This window comes from Enoplosus armatus, chromosome 2 (assembly GCF_043641665.1).
Source record: "Enoplosus armatus isolate fEnoArm2 chromosome 2, fEnoArm2.hap1, whole genome shotgun sequence".
In the NCBI taxonomy this organism is placed as follows: Eukaryota; Metazoa; Chordata; class Actinopteri; order Centrarchiformes; family Enoplosidae; genus Enoplosus; species Enoplosus armatus.
The window spans coordinates 4,187,122-4,205,912 of NC_092181.1; the positions used below are offsets into that span (position 1 = coordinate 4,187,122).

General features: G+C 43.4%; 1 protein-coding gene and 1 non-coding gene across 2 annotated transcripts in view; both read left to right on the forward strand.

Annotated features, from left to right (window-relative positions):
• The first annotated feature begins 2,523 nt into the window (after positions 1-2,523).
• The window catches only part of htt (huntingtin), a 28,610-nt gene continuing 12,342 nt past the window's right edge, over positions 2,524-18,791 (forward strand). The window contains exons 1-39 of the mRNA XM_070926670.1: positions 2,524-2,621; positions 4,475-4,558; positions 4,973-5,093; positions 5,439-5,498; positions 5,622-5,701; positions 5,897-6,035; positions 6,414-6,555; positions 6,754-6,932; positions 7,015-7,219; positions 7,555-7,602; positions 7,896-7,973; positions 8,079-8,482; positions 9,159-9,338; positions 10,255-10,381; positions 10,509-10,624; positions 10,733-10,844; positions 11,247-11,384; positions 11,807-11,965; positions 12,092-12,189; positions 12,268-12,407; positions 12,627-12,690; positions 12,851-12,951; positions 13,112-13,258; positions 13,392-13,512; positions 13,634-13,727; positions 13,985-14,113; positions 14,274-14,488; positions 14,646-14,772; positions 14,867-14,994; positions 15,099-15,209; positions 15,398-15,475; positions 16,412-16,635; positions 16,745-16,823; positions 16,930-17,091; positions 17,183-17,238; positions 17,463-17,611; positions 18,002-18,138; positions 18,244-18,360; positions 18,541-18,663. Of these exons, the coding sequence (XP_070782771.1) occupies positions 2,524-2,621; positions 4,475-4,558; positions 4,973-5,093; positions 5,439-5,498; positions 5,622-5,701; positions 5,897-6,035; positions 6,414-6,555; positions 6,754-6,932; positions 7,015-7,219; positions 7,555-7,602; positions 7,896-7,973; positions 8,079-8,482; positions 9,159-9,338; positions 10,255-10,381; positions 10,509-10,624; positions 10,733-10,844; positions 11,247-11,384; positions 11,807-11,965; positions 12,092-12,189; positions 12,268-12,407; positions 12,627-12,690; positions 12,851-12,951; positions 13,112-13,258; positions 13,392-13,512; positions 13,634-13,727; positions 13,985-14,113; positions 14,274-14,488; positions 14,646-14,772; positions 14,867-14,994; positions 15,099-15,209; positions 15,398-15,475; positions 16,412-16,635; positions 16,745-16,823; positions 16,930-17,091; positions 17,183-17,238; positions 17,463-17,611; positions 18,002-18,138; positions 18,244-18,360; positions 18,541-18,663 (5,070 nt within the window). The remainder of the gene's footprint in view (positions 2,622-4,474; positions 4,559-4,972; positions 5,094-5,438; positions 5,499-5,621; positions 5,702-5,896; positions 6,036-6,413; positions 6,556-6,753; positions 6,933-7,014; positions 7,220-7,554; positions 7,603-7,895; positions 7,974-8,078; positions 8,483-9,158; positions 9,339-10,254; positions 10,382-10,508; positions 10,625-10,732; positions 10,845-11,246; positions 11,385-11,806; positions 11,966-12,091; positions 12,190-12,267; positions 12,408-12,626; positions 12,691-12,850; positions 12,952-13,111; positions 13,259-13,391; positions 13,513-13,633; positions 13,728-13,984; positions 14,114-14,273; positions 14,489-14,645; positions 14,773-14,866; positions 14,995-15,098; positions 15,210-15,397; positions 15,476-16,411; positions 16,636-16,744; positions 16,824-16,929; positions 17,092-17,182; positions 17,239-17,462; positions 17,612-18,001; positions 18,139-18,243; positions 18,361-18,540; positions 18,664-18,791) is intronic.
• LOC139281824 (small Cajal body-specific RNA 14) lies at positions 15,531-15,661 on the forward strand. The gene has a single exon (XR_011596953.1). It is a non-coding gene; the product is annotated as a small Cajal body-specific RNA 14 (non-coding RNA).

An 18,791-nucleotide genomic window follows, 5' to 3' on the forward strand; every position in this document is an offset into this window, starting at 1 on the left:
CATTTTGCTTTTGAGGCAGTCGCTGTTTACTCACCACCACCTGTTTTAATGCTGTGAATACCCAATCTGGACATGTTAGCTTTGTGTGTGTGTGTGTGCGTGTGCGTGTATTACACTGTATGCAAATGCAGCTTTTGTTCAATCTAATGCATTGAAGTACAACAATACAATACAATAGTTCAAAATCATGTAGGGACTTGAATGTCACTCAATTGAATTATTATGAAACTATTCATGGCCGCTTACAACTAAAATGGTACGCATGTAATTCCCCATGCTGTTGACTAATTTGGAGAGTTGGCTCATTCTAAAATCTTTGTCCCCTGTTGCACATTCCATTATCAAAAATCAGGAATCGAACGCGTGCATCTAGCTGTTGCTGGCTTGTCGTCACTTGGGTTTCTTGAGTGTCTTTGTTATTTTTTTTTTTTTTTGTTGCTCTCAGGCACATTTTGAAGCTGATTTCTCTTGCCTATGTAGATTTTAGCCTTTTAGCTCTTTAGCCTCAAAAACCTTGTAAATGATGTATTTCTAACATGTAACTAAGCTCTAACACACATCCACTCACTCTCACAGGGAAACTAAACTGTTTGCCACCCATGCCTCTGTCATTGTTTGAACTTAACTCTTACACCATCCATACAGCAGTAAAGAAAGTCTGTTTAGTTTCATTGCACTATGGTGTGTTTTGACAATGACTATAGGAAGTGTCTTTAACTTTTTTGCCAATGATACCAAAAGCAACATTAAGTAAATCCAACTTGTTTTGTTATTCGAAAAATTTACTGAAGACTGACAGCCTTTATTGTATGTGCCAATTACCCACTTAAGTTCTGGCATCCCCGCCTTTGTTTTCAAACTCTTTATCATTCCGTCCATTCAGAGAGAAATTCCTTCACATAAAGGAACTTTAAACAGCTCAACAGTTTTGAATGTCCGCACTAAGTGCATTGTAATGCCTGTTTTAAAAAAAATACATATGTTTTATTACTCAAGCATGTATCGGTTTGTAATACTTCAGGTTCCTTGTATATGTAAATGATGACCTTCTAGTGCCAACATATCTCACTGGTATCTGAGGACAACTTTATAAATGGCAAGGTGACCAGCTGAGTTGGCCCCGTTTGAATACATGACAAGCATTCCTTCTCTCCTGCCTTCCTCCGAGGCGGTGATGGTGAGTCTCTCCCCATGAAAACTGGGATGGTGCTCACCAGCAACGTTTAGAAGTGAGAGATCCTCAGTTCCTTGATGTCACTTGAGTCTAGTTTTGGGATAACCACCGATAAATGCCTGGAGGTTCTCCGGGGTTTCACACTCCTCTGTCCAGATATGTCAGATAAGTGATATTTTCAAGGAAGGGAGGAATGACAAATGCATTATTGGTATTCAGACGGGGCCTGGGACTTCTTGATTTTTCTTCTTTTTTGTATCTGTACAGTCATGTCGTTCAACCACTGCAGTCATTGTTAATTCTTGTACAAGTTGTATCACTGGTTGTTGTACCATATCTGACATTTGTAATTATGAAATAATACACTGCCATTTGTATAAAAATACTTGTGTCTTGACTCATTTGTGTCATATGTTAATCTGTTTGTTGTGAATAAATCGGCATAAAAGCGAGAAAATAAGAAATAGAAAATACTGTCATGCTGACAAGACTAATGCTCTGTCCAAGCCACAATGAGTATCTGCACTGGTGGCATTAGAGGATATTTGCTGCAGGTAGGACTTTATTAAAGCTCTCACTACTACTTCCTTCATCCATCGCATAGGATTTCATTACACATGAAAGTTATAGATTTCTTTCTATTGGGCGGTTGTCTTTTCTCCATTCATTCCCTGCCCTTACAACGAGTCCGTGATAGTGGGTTTAATGAGGTGCACTGTAATTGTGTACGTGAAGTTGAGAGCCCGGTAAGTTAGATTTCCTTACATATCTTCCTCTCCTTGATTTGATTCATAGGAAGCTCTCTTAGCCTCCCCACTGTCACACCTCCCACTCATCTTTCTTGGCGCACGGCTAGCCACAGCTAGCACATCGGTGTTGCTCAAATATGTTTCTACAATCTGGATTTCAACGGTCCCGTGACAGCAACAATAACAACAAAAGAAAAAAAAAACATCACGGTCACTCATTGGTTCTTTCTCAAGTCACTCAACATAAAGCCGCAGTCTGATTGGCCGCTGACTTTGCACCCCTGCCATCTCTGTCAGGCTCTCACAGATGCTACTTCCTGGTTTGATTTGTCGGGGAACGCAGCGCTGCATTAAAAGATGGCTTATTATCGACCAACATTTTGTTCATTTAGGAATAACATTGTGAAAGAATAGGACATATCTTGCACGAAGAGAAGGCAGAGAGCCGGTGGTAGTTGTCGCGAGCAGTGTTAGCACTCTCGTCGCACTACGCACCGCTTGCTCTCTCCGTGCGCTAACTTGCCACCACTGTGCTAGCTAGTTAGCTCACATAGTAAATATTAGCTATCCAAGCTAGCTTGCTTACTGTTGATTGCTAAAATGGCCACCATGGAAAAACTGATGAAGGCCTTTGAGTCTCTGAAGTCTTTCCAGCAGCAACAGGGACCACCAACCGCAGAGGAGCTTGTCCAGAGGCAGTAAGTGGATTTTTTGTCTTATTGCGATTGCATGGCAAGCCAACAGCAGCTGGGCTACACAGGCAGCTTAGCTCGCCAGCTAACGTCATTGCCTCTCAGGTAACCAAGGTTTAATGCTGGCTTGAGGCTAGTTACGCTAATATGCAAGCTAGCAACCATAGTCTAAGCTGTTATTTAAACTTCTCTACTGTTTTAAATGTACTACGACATTGTACCAATCGTTATCGAGGCTTATTCGCTTGACGTTAACATTTCAGTGTCAGCTAGGCAGATTTTAGGGTCAGACTAGCTGAATGATGGCTAACATAGAAGGCGTCCGCTAATTGATGCCCACGCACCTGCTAAAGGGGTCAGGGACCCATTAAAAGGTTCATTGTCAATAAGTTGATCTCTGAAGAACTATTCTGTTTGGAGAGACAAGTTCACAATTTGAGGGTAATATTAAGTCGTTAATTGCACTGAATGCTACCTATCATAGCTACGTTTGCCGAAGACCAGGTGCATGTATATGATAGCCTCTTGTACTGACGTCATTTACGCCTGTCCATCGCACCCGATCCTGGTCCACGGAGCAAGAGGTGCTGCACCGACTAGGGCTGTATGCCTTGTTTTTGTTGTGCCCCTGCACAAAGAACCAATCCTTTTCCTCCAATGAACACATGTCAAACACCTTCAGTAATGACAGTACCATCCCTTCTACTTCTTCCATGTGTTATTCAGCTCAGTCATTCATTTCAAGGAGCTCTGTTAAAGTGGGTTTGGTGCTAAAAGTCATCTGGCTCATCTGCCTGTCCAGAGGTCCCTAAAAATTGGTTATTTTCATCTGTTGTCAGCAGTATACTCTCTATAATAGATTGTTTGCATTTTATGATTAGTATACAATATTTATTAGTTAGACGGTCTAACACTAATGTCATACATGTAAACATGTTATTAATCATGCTTTTGTTGTATTAAAGTAGTAGCAACTTCTAGTCTATGTAAAGGCTGAAAGCTATTTTCCTGCATAGGATTAGATGTTGAAACTCTGTTTTAAATTTGGTGAGCCAACAAGGACTTAGCTTAGGGGTAAGCCAGGTCTCTCCAATAATGCGTTGAGCTTCTGCAGTTGGTGGAAAGCGGCTGTGGTGCCTGGCTCCAAAAACCGCAGCTGATTTGCTCTCATATGATCATTCTTATTATATACAGAAAGTCATGAGCAAGTTGGACAAAATCTTAGCCTAGTTATGATCACAGGTGTTTGATATAGGCACATCACTAAGGAGTTTACCATGTTTACAGCTTGCACTGTTATGCATGATGGTTGTAGTGTTTAGAGGGTTCATACACGGGGGGGGTCACAATTTATATCAGTTATGTAGCCATAGAGAACATTGCTACTTATTTGCATGTTACATACTGAAAAAAACAGGAGCTTCCTTGAATTAGCTGCACAACAAGTATTCATCTTTCAACTCTACATCCTGTGTTCATTATACATGTCGTTATGCTGATTACATATGTTTGGTAAATGACATCACTAATGGCGTAAATGATGCCCTCATGGGGATCTCTTTAGTTGATGTCTTTTCAGTGATATCTACACAAGTGGCCAGTGTTGCAGTGTTTCATGGGGTGGCACTGACTTCTGATATTCAGTATTTCATCCATTGGGTTGTTTGGCTCTTAGCAAGAGATTTAATTAGGTTCCTGTTTAGAGATGGAATAATGTCCGGGAGTTGAGTTTCACGGATGTAATGCCTCAGTCTCTAAACCCCATCGTTTTCTCCATTCGTTCTCTCGTTGTCTTGTCTTTTGTTGCCTCTTGCTTTCTGTCCCTTCTTCTCATCCTCCCCATCTTTTGTCTTTCACAGGAAAAAGGAACAGGCTACCACAAAGAAGGACAGGGTCACCCACTGCCTAACAATATGTGAAAACATTGTGGCTCAGTCTCTGAGGTAGGCCTTGCTGATTTAACTTTTCTTTATTTTTTTCAGTGATGATAACAATGACCTAAGCCATTTTGGGTACTAGACAGGTTTTTTTTCTCTCTCTCTCTCTCTCTCTCTCTCTCTCTCTCTCTCTCTCTCTCTCTCTCTCTCTCATTAAATCTGATAAACTACCTAGCTACTCTAGGGCTAATCTGTGTGTGTGAGGAAAGGCAGGAATTCAGGATGGCCTGTGAAAAACTTTTGAGTGAAATACTGCTGAATGGAAGAATGTCACTTGTGTGGGTGTGTTCATTCGAGTGGTTCATGTGTGAACAGTTCAGAATAGTGTTATTGACATATACAAACAATATCTGTTGAGCTGAATATTTATGTGCGTAATGACATTTGCCTCACTTTTCTTCTCTATGGTCCTGGGAGCAGAACATCTCCAGAGTTTCAGAAACTGCTTGGCATCGCCATGGAGATGTTTCTGCTCTGCAGTGATGACAGTGAATCAGATGTCCGGATGGTAGCCGACGAGTGCCTGAACAAAATCATCAAAGTGAGCAGGACCCCGTTTCCCTCCAGCAAGGCTCTTTTCAATGTTGTCCCTAGTTTTTTCCTTCAGTATTGGGACAATAAGTTGATCATCAATTAATTTTCAGTTGGAACTGACTGAGGACATTTACAGAATAATGAGCCTTGATCTAGGTTTGCATGATGTAACCACATGTGTTATCACCTTATCAATCAATTTAAAAGCAATAAACAATGATACTTATAATTATCATATTATAACTATACATAATAGTATAATATAATATAATAACTAAAATCAGTAAGTAGTAAATGGTATTGTTGAATCAGCTATGTTGGCCAGGATGATCATTTTGATATTTATCTTCAGGCGCTGATGGACTCCAACCTGCCTCGACTGCAGCTGGAGCTGTACAAAGAAATTAAAAAGGTAATGAGATGTTTGTCTGTGTGGTGAGTTGTTTAATACACTTGATGTGTCTTTTATAAAATACTCCACTAGTGATGGCAGAAATGGTGAAATGAGTGTTTACGTGTCTGGTCTGTTCTGTAGAACGGTGCCTCTCGGAGTCTGAGAGCAGCTTTGTGGAGGTTTGCTGAGCTTGCCCACCTCATCAGACCACAGAAATGCAGGTATACACACAAATGCCTGAAAATGGCTTTTGACTTAATTCACATGACAACCATATTTAAAAAGATATATATATATTGTGTCACAACCAGCTGTGGGTAGGGGAAGCGACATCACTGTTTAACTCAGTTTTAAATGCTTTTTAGTGCTTTTCTCTGTTTGCATTCTTACCCCTCCCTCCATCTCTTGTGGTCCAGACCCTACCTGGTCAACCTGTTGCCGTGCCTCGCCAGAATCACCAAGCGGCAGGAGGAGACAGTACAGGAGACACTGGCTGCTGCAATGCCCAAGATCATGGCCTCATTGGGACACTTCGCCAATGATGGCGAGATCAAGGTATCCACACAAAGCAGAAACATTGAAACTGTGTGTTATGTGAATTAGATAAATCATAAATATTTTCAGATAATTGTTTTGCTTCATCTTTTGTCTTGGGAGATTTGGTGTTTCCTCTCCTGCTTATTCTGCTCTCCAGCAAATCAAAAATAAGCTTAAACATTTCTCCATAAACATTTAAAGACTGGCTCCCTTCCAGCACAGTCAGAAATCTATCATTATCTAAATATTGTAGATAAAAAAAAATTTGTAACACAACTAAAAAAAATTACTGCCAAAAAAATAAAATGCAGTAATGGAACACTTGCATGAGGACTCATGCATATCTGTAAACCCTGAAAGCTTGTTTTCATCATAGTGCAACCCTTTTGGTTCCAGGTGCTGCTGAAGTCTTTTGTGGCCAACCTGAAGTCCAGCTCCCCCACCATCAGACGGACAGCAGCCAGCTCAGCCGTCAGCGTGTGCCAACACTCCAGACGCACCAGCTACTTCTACACCTGGCTCCTTAATGTGCTGCTGGGTAGGACACACACGGGCCCACACTCACATACATACTCGCATGACATGCATCTTCTCGCCTAGTTTTTCATTTATATTTCAGCTAATATTTGTGAGCTAGTTTGCTATCAAACTGCTTTTAGCTTTAGTACCTAGGCTACAGAGATTCATATAGGACAAGGAAACACACACACACACTGACGTTCTTTCCCTTTTCCAGGTCTGCTGGTTCCCGTGGATGAGGAGCACCCCAGCCACCTAATTCTGGGGGTGCTGTTAACTCTTCGCTACCTGATGCCTCTGCTGCAGCAGCAAGTCAACACCACCAGCCTCAAAGGAAGCTTTGGAGTCATGAGGAAGGAGGCTGATGTACAGCCAACACCTGAACAATTGCTACAGGTAGAGAGAAGAGAGTCTTTGTGGATGTCTCTTTGTTTATTAATTATAGAGTTTTGGCTAAACGTTCTGTGTGTGTCTGAAGGTGTACGAGCTGACCCTACACTACACACAGCACTGGGATCACAATGTGGTTACAGCGGCTCTGGAGCTCCTGCAGCAGATGTTCAGGACCCCCCCACCTGAGCTTCTGCACATGCTCATCACCGCCGGCAGCATTTCACACGGCACCGTGTTTCGCCAGGACACAGAGAGCCGCGCACGGTCCGGCAGCATCCTCGAGCTCATTGGTAAACATATCAATCTGTCAGGACTGTTTATAAAGCTTGTTATCCCTTTGGACAATGTAATGTGGGCTCTACAGCGTCTTGGGACGCCAGTGTATCTGCTTCAGGTAGCTTTTAATTCATTAACCCTTACTGACTGACTTTGCCAGGTAATTAGTCAACTAAGCTGTGTTGTTGCTCTACTCTAGTTTCTGCTTTGGTCTGTGTTCATGGCCTTTTTCTTTGCTTGCTAACTCATTCCTCATTATAATTGTTCTGTTTCCTGAGTCTTTCTGAGCTTTTGCTGCTTTTCTCTTCTTCACGTCCTGTTTCTACTTCCTGTTTCCTGCCATTTGCAGCGGGGGGAGGGTCTTCCTGCAGTCCACTCCTTCTCAGGAAACAGAGAGGTGACTAGTCTATTTATCTCCTCTGCTCACCTCGACCCTCTTACTGACGTTTGGTCGGGGTTAGGGCAAATGTACCGCCGACTGAGTCACCTACGGTGGTTGATTATCCTTCAAATTCTTGATATATTGTTAAAAATGCACAATATTTACTTTTTAATGTATATATCCAAGAGAATCTGAGGTTGTTGTTGATTTAGTTTTTAATGCACTCAAAGGTAAAATTACACCACTTAGGTTTTAGCCTCCTCCCTCTCTTCAGCTAGTGTTTGTGCTGATGATGATGTTGTTTTCAGGTAAAATGCTTTCTGGCGAGGAGGATGGGTTGGAGGATGACGCTGAGAGAACAGAGGTCACCACTGGTGCCTTCACAGGTGAGATGCACCCACCAGGAGGCAGAATGTAAAGTGATCAGCAACTATGGCAGTCTTACTGACTACACAGTAAAAAATATGCTTTGTGTATGTTCTCTCCTTCAGCGTCAGTCGTTGGTGCAGACGGCTCCTCCGCAGCCCAGGTGGACATCATCACTGAGCAGCCACGCTCCTCCCAGCATACCCTGCAGCCTGGCGACTCTGTGGACCTCAGTGCCTCCTCAGAGCAGGGCGGCGGCGGAGGCGGGACATCTGCATCCGACACTCCCGAGTCACCCAACGACAACGAGGAGGAAATGCTGAGTCGGAGCTCCAGTGGCGGGGCCAACATTACTCCAGAGACTGCTGACTATACCACGCCAGAGAATGCCACGCCGGAGGGAGGGCCCTTAGGAGAAGGTGGGACTCTGCTAGGCACTAATGATCGCTCGCTTCCACCCAGTGACTCCTCCCAGACCACCACAGAGGGACCAGACTCAGCTGTCACCCCTTCGGACGTAGCAGAACTGGTCAGTGTGACTGTGTGGGCATGCGAGTGAGATAAGGTTGGAGAATACATGCTGAACATACAGTACTTTAATTCTGTGTATATGTGTATGTGAAATACAGAGGACAGCGTTCTTCCCTAGACACTGAAAGACTTAATTACCATGTAATGCTATAATTAACTGTGAACTCTGATGTCCCTAATGGCGTAGTTCCCGGTTTATGAATGATGCTACACTTCATAGAATTAGGATTTGTAGAATGGACAAAATTTTCATTCTTGCTTCCATTCCCCACATTGTTTTAAACATTAAAGGGCCTTATCAGTGGTTTTGCGTGTTTTAGCCCATTAACTACAAATTGCATACACTTAAAATGGCTGTAAACCATTCCCAAAATCATAGTATAATTCTTTCATTTTCTATCTTACCTTACAGACAGCCATTAGCTTCAGTTCATGTTGTACACTATTGAAACCAATTTTGTGTGACCGCAGGGTGCCGTTCATGTTGGTATAATCTGAAATGGAAGTGAAGATATGCTCCTTAAAATATATGGGAAAACATGTGATACCACACTCTTGGTGTGGCAGGTCATGTAACGTGCTCCCCTCCAGACATTTTGGTGTGAGACTGTCCATTCTAACAATTCTACCTCTATGGCCCCCTCTCCTTTATCCTTCTCCCCACTCCGTCGCAGTCGCGCACTCCATTGCCGCGGGTGATTGAGCCGTCCCCTCCCTCGCCAACTTCCACCGAGGGTCCCGATGCCACAGACAGCGACTCTTCTGTCTACACTGCCTCCTCTTCGTCTTCTTCTTTCTCTTTCTCCTCCTCTTCCTCCTTCTATGCCACCTCCTCCTCTAGCACTAGTGACAAGGTCAGCCAATTGGACACTTTGAACAGAGTGGGAGGGGCTTGCTTGTCTGGAAACTTTTGGCTTTCTCCATTCTTTCTCCTTTCGTTCGCTTGTTCGTCACAGCCCATGCACAGAATTTGCCCTGCTTAATGCTACTTTCCCCGTCTGTTGTCATTGACAATACATCATGCCCCCTCTTTTCCTCGTTTCCAGTGATTCCCTCCCAAAAAAATGAGATTCTTTTGAAAGACGTTTGTTAAAACAAGCAACCCCGACATCCCATGATGATGGCTTGCAGTGGAGAGTTCAAAGTAGAAGCATGAAGACCAAATGTTCCTTTTTAATAGTTTTCTTTCAGATTTGGTTCCCTCTACCTTTTCGAGAGGCTGTGACAGGCTTTTGTTCCAGCGGAGGCCAAACCTGGAGAAACAATTAATTAAGGATTAAGAGTACTTCATACACCTTGCTCAGAAAAACGAGTTACCTGTAAAAACGTTGTGTGTATCTTGTGTGTATGTAGTTTATCTAGTAAAAATAGTACCTGCTTACTTGATCCAAGAGGAATTAATTTCAAAGTTGAATAGTTTGGATCAAAAGCTTGCTCTTCCTCTGGTGGATTGTGGTAACCACAATTGCAGAGTTCTCAAGCCTGTGATTTTTCCTGTGTGTTGTTGATTTGCTGTAAATTGTGTTGACCAGAGCATGATTCAGTAAAGTTTTAAAAGGGCAACGTTTGTTTGACTTGCAATTTTAGTCGTTGTTTGTTATGCTTTGTCTTTGTCCTCAATCCAGCAAATCTAACTCAATAATGAATGAGTCTGAAGCAGTAAGGCATCCTATGCATGCGGTTGCATTTCCTAATTTGTTACATTTGTGTTTATGTAAAGTAAGTTTGGTTCCCCTCTGGACATGTTTGCTCTGTGTGTCTGTCCATAAGGTGCTGGATGGCAGTGAGAGCCAGTACTCTGGGATGCAGATCGGAACGCTACAGGATGAAGAAGATGAAGGAGCAGCACCTTCCTCCCAAGAAGAACCTCCAGAGCCATTCCTGCAGTCAGCACTTGGTATGTTTGCTTACACAAATGTGCACACACATATACACAGAAGCACTGGTTTGCATTGAAGACAGGTTCTGCTTATCGATAAAAAGCTTTGATTATTCGTCTTGTGTCTACTTGTGTTTGTGTGCAGCTCTGAGCAAGCCTCATCTCTTCGAAGGCAGAGGTCACAACCGGCAGGGTTCAGACAGCAGTGTGGACCGCTTCATACCAAAAGACGAACCTGCTGAACCCGAACCTGACAACAAGGTAAAGACACACCCACACAAAAGGACCCATGCCAGTATTATGCACCGGAACGTAGAAGAAGCAAAATGTATTATGTGTCTGTCACTAACTTAACTGCCTGCTTCTTAGCCATCGCGAATAAAGGGTCCAATTGGACATTATACAGACCAGGGGGTGGAGCCTCTGGTGCACTGTGTACGGCTCCTCGCTGCTTCCTTCCTGCTGACAGGACAAAAGAATGGTGAGTGTTCTCAAAACTGCTCAAAATATACCAAAAAATCATCCTATTTGCCTACAAATGGAATGATACAAGTCTAAATAAGTAGATGCTCAACTTGGTCAACTGTTAAACTATATCTTCTGTTTATTAGTTAGTTTGATCTTTGGAAGACATGGCTATGATGAAAGCCTTAATAAACACATGACCTTAAAAGCTGCAAATGTTCATAGGGGTAACTCCTTGGTTGTCTACTAATTAATGCATTTTATTGACACAACTATGATATAAAACCTTAAACTTTATCATCACAGAACAATATTTTAATCAAGGAACGAGATTGAGAGACACAACCTCAATGTTTTCTTTCTTGTTTTTATCATTGTGAGTGTGTGTATGTCAATCTTTGCTGTGCTGTTTTTCCAGGTCTGACCCCTGACAAGGAGGTGCGAGTGAGTGTGAAGGCTCTGGCGGTCAGCTGTGTTGGAGCAGCAGCAGCGCTGCATCCTGAAGCCTTCTTTAATTCCCTCTACCTGGAGCCGCTGGACGGCATTCCAGTTGAAGGTAGGGGCATAAAAATCTATTTAGATGATGCGTGACACAGGTCAGTATTAACAAAAGGCCTTCGTTGGGGGTAACGTTTATGCACAACTAATATTGCAATAATAATCACTCAGCTCACTGAGTCTAAGGTTTTTATTAGTGATTTTAAAACAACATCATACAATTTTCAAGGGGAAGATTTAGAAGCTCTGCACACCCACACAGGTGTTTCTGCTTATTCAGGTTTATTAGACCTCTGCTCAGGGTGAAGGTGGGCCGAGCTATTCTGAAATATTATACCCTGAAACTGAAGCAGCTAAATGGAATTCAGCCATCATTCATTTGCTTTTCCTACTGTGACATGTCATAATGTCAGTTGACAGCTGTATTTGTGTGCCCTTAGTGTGTCTTTGACCCTGCCCTCTTTCTCTGTCCCCTTGCAGAGCAGCAGTATATCAGTGACATGCTAGGCCTCATTGACCATGGGGACCCCCAGATCAGAGGGGCCACAGCCATCCTCTGTGCAGCCATCATACAGGCAGCACTCACCAAAACGCGTTACAACATACACACCTGGCTGGCCGGTGTGCAGAGTGCAACAGGTTAGTGTGTGTGTTTGGAGGAGAGGGGAGGATTTGTGCAGGTGCATTTGTCTAGGTACGGACAGGTGAGGGACAACCATCAAATACTATCCAAGCTTTCAACATGTCTGTCCTGTTGCTCTCCAGGTAACCCTCTGTCCCTGGTGGACTTGGTACCTTTCCTCCGGAAAACTCTGAAAGATGAATCCTCTGTCACCTGCAAGCTGGCTTGCTCTGCAGTGAGGGTAAGACGGATCTGTACGAGTGTGTCTGTAATCTGTGCTCCGTGTGTTTGTGTCTGACCTTATTTATGTGTGTTTCAGCACTGCATCATGACTGTGTGCAGCAGCACCTTGAGTGAGCTCGGCCTGCAGTTGGTGATAGACCTGCTTGCTCTGAGGGACTCCTCCTATTGGCTTGTTCGCACTGAACTCTTGGAGACCCTGGCTGAGATGGACTTCCGGTAGGATCAATTTTTATCTTTCTTTTTTTTTTGTGTCACTGGAGCTACGTGCTCAGGCATCTTGCTGTCACGGGTGGGCTGCACTTTCAAAATCACTAGATCCTACACATTAACAATATCTTTTAGATACAGTATCTCGCTTTTTTAACAGTAAAAATGCAACAAAGCTCAACTTTTAATGTATTCCCTATGAAAGATATTCACTCTTTCCTCTTTTAGGTTAGTTAATTTCCTGGAGAGGAAAACTGAGACTTTGCATAAAGGGAATCATCACTTCACTGGGGTAAGTTCTCCATTCTACTTCCTTGTAATCTTGCTGTAGAAATGCACGTCTTTGTTTTTCTTTTTGTTTTTAGACAAACACATGCCGGGTGTATCCTGAAAAGTTTTCTTGAGTTGCTGAGACTGTGGTCCCTAATTTGTCCACATTCTTCTTTATGTAGCGACTGCGGCTGCAGGACAGAGTCCTGAATGATGTGGTCATCCGTCTGTTGGGAGATGATGACCCAAGAGTCCGACATGTGGCAGCCTCGGCTGTCAGCAGGTACACGGTTACTTCTCATGTACTGTATTGCCTTTAACACCTCTTGTACTGGACTTTACTGTGGACAAGCACACTTTGATTTGATTTTAGTGCAGTTTATTAAAACAGTGTTTTTTTTCTCATTCTCCTCTAACCTTTCCCTCATGTCTCTCTCTACCAGGCTGGTTCCCAGGTTGTTCTATGACTGTGACCAGGGTCAAGTGGACCCAGTAGTGGCTATTGCCCGGGACCAGAGTTCAGTCTACCTGCAGCTCCTGATGCATGAAACACAACCCCCCTCCCAGTTCACAGTTAGCACAATCACAAGGTACGTGCTGTCATAGCTCATAGGCTGCTTTGAGTGTGATCAGAAATGATTATTAAGTTTGTGGTTCAATTACAAAGCTCATGACAAAGTCACAGAACACAATCCTTTAGGAACTCTTTTCTCTGTCTGCTAGGACGTACAGAGGCTTCAATTTGTCCAACGCCGTGTCTGATGTCACATTGGAGAACAATTTGTCCAGAGTTGTTACCGCCGTCTCCCATGCTTTCACCTCCTCTACCTCCAGAGCCCTGACTGTGAGCTGTCAGACACGCTTTACCTTTTTTTTTTTTTGCCTGCTGTGTAATACGTTTTGTGTGTGTGTGAATTTCCAAGATTACATGTTTAAGTACCATTCCTTTTTCTGTTTCTCTGCAGTTTGGCTGCTGTGAGGCCTTGTGTCTCCTGGCTTCAAATTTTCCAGTGTGTACTTGGAGCACAGGCTGGCACTGCGGCTATATTAGCTCCAGTAGCAGCTTTTCTTCCCGCTCTAGTCTCAACCGCAGCAGGGGCAGGGCCCTCAGGTTTGTGCACCCTGTCACTCATATATTCATCCTTTTACCTATACATTTAATGCCAATTTCATGCGAGACAACACACTACTCTTGCTCTCCAGTTACTCTTTCTCTATACACACCTGATTATCTTCTGTCCTTGTCCCTCTGTTCTGCAGTTTGTCACAGCCCAGTGGTGCTCCAGCCTCTTCAACCACCTCCTCATCTGCACCAGACACTGAGCGGAGGACTCTGACAGTGGGAATGGCCAACATGGTCCTCTCCTTACTGTCCTCCGCCTGGTTTCCACTGGATCTCTCTGCACACCAGGATGCACTTTTGCTCTCTGGCAATCTGCTTGCTGGTGGGTAACACGCTTACAAATTTGACCTGACCCTGGTGTTCAAATTAAGTTCAATTATTCTGTATTTACAAACACACCACCATTCACTCACACAAAGCTTTCAGGATAACGCACGCAGTGACCTGTTATTGATTAACCAGTCTCTTAATCATGTCCCCAGCTGTGGCTCCTAAATGCATGCACAACCCATTGGCTGGAGAGGAAGAAGGCAGCAGTGGTAACACCAGTGGCCCAAATAAGATGGAGGAACCCTGGGCAGGGCTGTCGGAGCGCTACCTGGTGGCCATGGTGGAGCAGCTCTTCTCCCACCTACTGAAGGTCCTGAACATCTGTGCCCATGTGCTGGATGACACACCGCCTGGACCAGCAGTTAAGGTAACTGTTCAGAGTCTTTGAGTTGCTTGGTTTGATTGACTCCTCGTCAAAGCGATCATTTGTAAGCCACATTTTATCTGCTTATTATGACAAGTTGCATCCACAAGAAGGCCGTTGTGTTGAGTTAAGTTTTTGTACGCTGTTTGCTACTTTTTAGGCAACTCTCCCCTCTCTGAGCAACACACCCTCCCTCAGTCCCATCCGAAGAAAAGGCAAGGAGAAGGAGGCTGCTGAGCCCAGTGCTGTCCCTATGAGCCCAAAGAAAAGCAATGAGGTCAACACAGGTACATGCACGCCTGACCATACACTACCACAGGTACAGATAATCTCTCCGAGGTGTCTGTGAACATTTAATAAGTTCAATGTGCTTTTTGTGAGCAGGCAGGCCAGCAGACAGCACAGGGTCAACGGCCATAAACAAATCTACCACCCTTGGCAGCTTCTACCACCTGCCACCCTACCTCAAGCTCTATGATGTCCTCAAAGCAACACATGCCAACTACAAGGTCAGAACACAAATCTATTTTAATCTACTTCCTATCATGACAGAAATGTGTTTTACAAATAGCCTAGATGGTGGTTGGTGGCATTAATTGTCTTTTTCTCCTAGGTGACGCTGGACCTCCACAGTAGCCAGGAGAAGTTTGGAGGTTTCCTGCGTTCTACTCTAGATGTTCTGTCTCAGCTGCTGGAGCTGGCCACACTGCATGACATCAGCAAGGTAAAGATGCTCTATTGGAAATCATTGTTAAAGTGTAGATATTAGTGGGAACAGGAAGGAGGAGGTTCCGGATGATTGGACTGGATGGAAGCAAATTAATTTGTTTCATATGAGCTGATGTGTAACCACTCTTGTTCACATTGACGGTAATCTATCTGACTAAAATGATGTATGATATTTTCTGTCAGTGTGTGGAAGAAATCTTGGGCTACCTGAAGTCCTGCTTCTCCAGAGAACCAACCATGGCTACTGTTTGTGTACAACAGGTCAGTATTGTTTGTCTCTGAGTATAGCTTTTTTGTATTGTCACATTTATTGTGTGTGGCAGTCTTTAATGGTTCCAGCACTGAGAAGTGTGCTGCAGCTGGTGCGACTCCACACAGAGTGAGGCTGGTTCCTGCCGACAGGGCCTGTAAAGGCATTGGGTTCCCTGTGCGATGGTTCCATACATCTTTATACATACACACATAGTTTTATACTAACTGGGTGTCATCTTGCCTGTGCCTTTTTTAGACACAACAAATTAGCCTAGACAAGCTGGATAGGCTCAGCATTGCAGAACATAAAGGATGATGAAATCATTGCATAACAGTGAATATAGTTTGCACTGAATTAATGTATTACAGAAACACCTCCTAGAACAGAAATTAGAGGAATTCATTTTTTCTTAAAAAAATAAAACCAAACAAATCACAGTTAAAATATCATTTAAATTGCATTAAGCACAGCCAGCCAATCTGACTGATATTGGAATTCATAAAAGATGTGTTTTTTCTGAAAATAGTAGGTTATGTCCCCTTTAGTTATTACTCCTGCAGAGACAGCAGCCCTCACAAGGAAAAGTGTCCCATTCAAGACCAAAGTCATTAAATTACGAGGGCAAAATTGAAACAATCGGACACATTTTAGGATGGAAAAAGGTTGAAACACTAAGACAAACATGAGGTTGTTGGAAATGGGGAGTAGGTCAGAAAAGGTACTGACTTGCTTTAAAAGGTTCCATTTTATTTACCTTATTCCAGACTAAATTTGATGATCCACGTAGCAGATTTAATCCAAGTTGAAGAGCTGTGGCTTTTATAAAGTTATAGTTTTTAAACTTTGTAAGCAAGTTTATTTAGAAAAGACTTTTAAAATACAACACATTTAAACAAGCATATTGCTCGTTTTTCTGCAGTAACTGAAGACCTCTCTTTCTTTAGCTGTTGAAGACCCTGTTTGGCACCAACCTGGCCTCCCAGTACGAGGGAGTCTTGAGCGGACCCAGCCGTTCCCAGGGCAAGGCTCTACGTCTTGGCTCGTCCAACCTGCGGCCAGGCCTCTACCACTACTGCTTCATGGCGCCGTACACTCACTTCACTCAGGCTCTCGCCGATGCTAGTCTCCGTAACATGGTGCAGGCTGAACAGGAGCAGGACACCTCTGGGTGAGTTAAAGCAACACACAGATTAGACACAGGAGTAGGCATAAATACACAGAAGTAAACATAGAACAGGTAGAACATTACAGAACCTGCCCTCTTTTTCCACTTCTAGGTGGTTTGATGTGATGCAGAAAGCTTCAAACCAGCTGAGGTCCAACATTGCAAATGCAACACGCCACAGAGGAGACAAGGTACAGATTGTGAACAGCTAAAAATGTGTTGCAGATTTTCATTGCTCATTTGCCTGACTATGGTGCTGCTGTTCTGAAAGCTGTGGCCTCATCTTTGTTTCTTCAGAATGCCATCCACAACCACATTCGTCTGTTTGAGCCGCTGGTGATCAAGGCTTTGAAGCAGTACACTACCAGCACCTCTGTGGCCCTGCAGAGACAAGTACTGGACCTGCTCGCCCAACTTGTGCAGCTCAGAGTCAACTACTGCCTGCTGGACTCAGATCAGGTTAAAACGCACACACACACATGCTTTAGCATGAGCTCATCTTCAACTTGTAGAATTGAGCTCACTCAGGAATATATTTTTTATGTTTCAGGTGTTCATAGGCTTTGTGCTGAAGCAGTTTGAGTACATTGAAGTGGGACAGTTCAGGTATGTTTTCTTCATACGCGAGTCCTGCAGAAGAGCAATGTATTGTGGCATTTTCAGAAACCTGTGTCTCTCAGGCCTTTCTGTGTATGTGCATGTAGTGACTTTTTTTGTGTGTGTTTGTTACACAAATGATTAAACCTTGCTTCCACTCGACTGTAGATTAGCTCAAATATCCCCATGCCATCCTGTGAACTAAACTGGTACCTGTTGTACTTCTGGCGCAGAGATTCGGAGGCCATCATTCCCAACATCTTTTTCTTCCTGGTGCTGCTGTCTTATGAGCGTTACCACTCCAAGCAGATAATCAGCATCCCCAAGATCATCCAGCTGTGCGACGGCATCATGGCGAGCGGCAGGAAAGCTGTCACGCACGGTGAGAGGAACACAATACACAATGCCTAATTTCTTCTACCTGTAGACACATTTAACTGAAGTTTACTCTTTCTTCCTAAACTTTACTTAAAACTAAAGCATGATCTCAAAAGCCCATCCTCACTGTTCTTGGAAGACCAGCATGCTTGTCTGTTTTTGGAATAAAATGTAGTATTTTTTGCACAGTTAAAGTATTTTGATCTATAAGGATTAAGGTTTAGTTTTGTTGTGTGGACAGTTTATTGGTTCATATAATGATTTGAAAGAAGTGGCTTAATTAAGAAAATGAGAACAAAGAACTGAAATTTTGCTGCTATAATTGCTATTAACAGAAAATAAAATGGACCTGAATATGGAGTGGAGGTAATATAAATGTTTATTTCCTCCACAGCCATCCCAGCCCTGCAGCCAATAGTCCATGACCTGTTTGTGTTGAGGGGCTCAAACAAAGCAGATGCAGGCAAAGAGCTGGACACACAGAAAGAAGTGGTGGTCTCCATGCTGCTCAGACTTGTGCAGTATCATCAGGTGGGGCCACAAAGGGATTCAAACAGACACAGCATGCTAGTGTCATGAAGTATTCCAGTTGATCTTTTCTCTGCCTGACATTTTGCTTTTACATGTGTGTTGTAGGTGTTGGAGATGTTCATCCTTGTACTGCAGCAGTGTCACAAAGAGAATGAGGACAAGTGGAAGAGATTGTCCAGACAGATTGCTGACGTCATACTTCCCATGATAGCTAAGCAGCAGGTATGAAAATGCATGCAATTGCATATGTTTGCAATCTTTCACCTGGAAATTCAAATCAAGCTATTGTACAGTAAGATCAAACATATTAGCCATTGAGACTACATCGTATGTAATGAAACGGTCTGGTTAAAAACCCTTATTTGTCATCAATAAACATATTTGTATGTTGTGTCCTCACAGATGCACCTGGACTCTCCGGAGGCGTTGGGAGTGTTGAACACTCTGTTTGAGACCGTGGCGCCCTCCTCTCTCAGACCTGTAGACATGCTGCTCAAGAGCATGTTCACCACTCCAGTCACCATGGTGAGACATCTCATCTGAAATCTGAACATGCATAAAGACCTGGACAGACATTTTGACTTGCCTATCTAATGTAACTCAACACCTTGTCTACTTTTTGTTAAGTGATTGCAAAATATAGACTTTTTTCT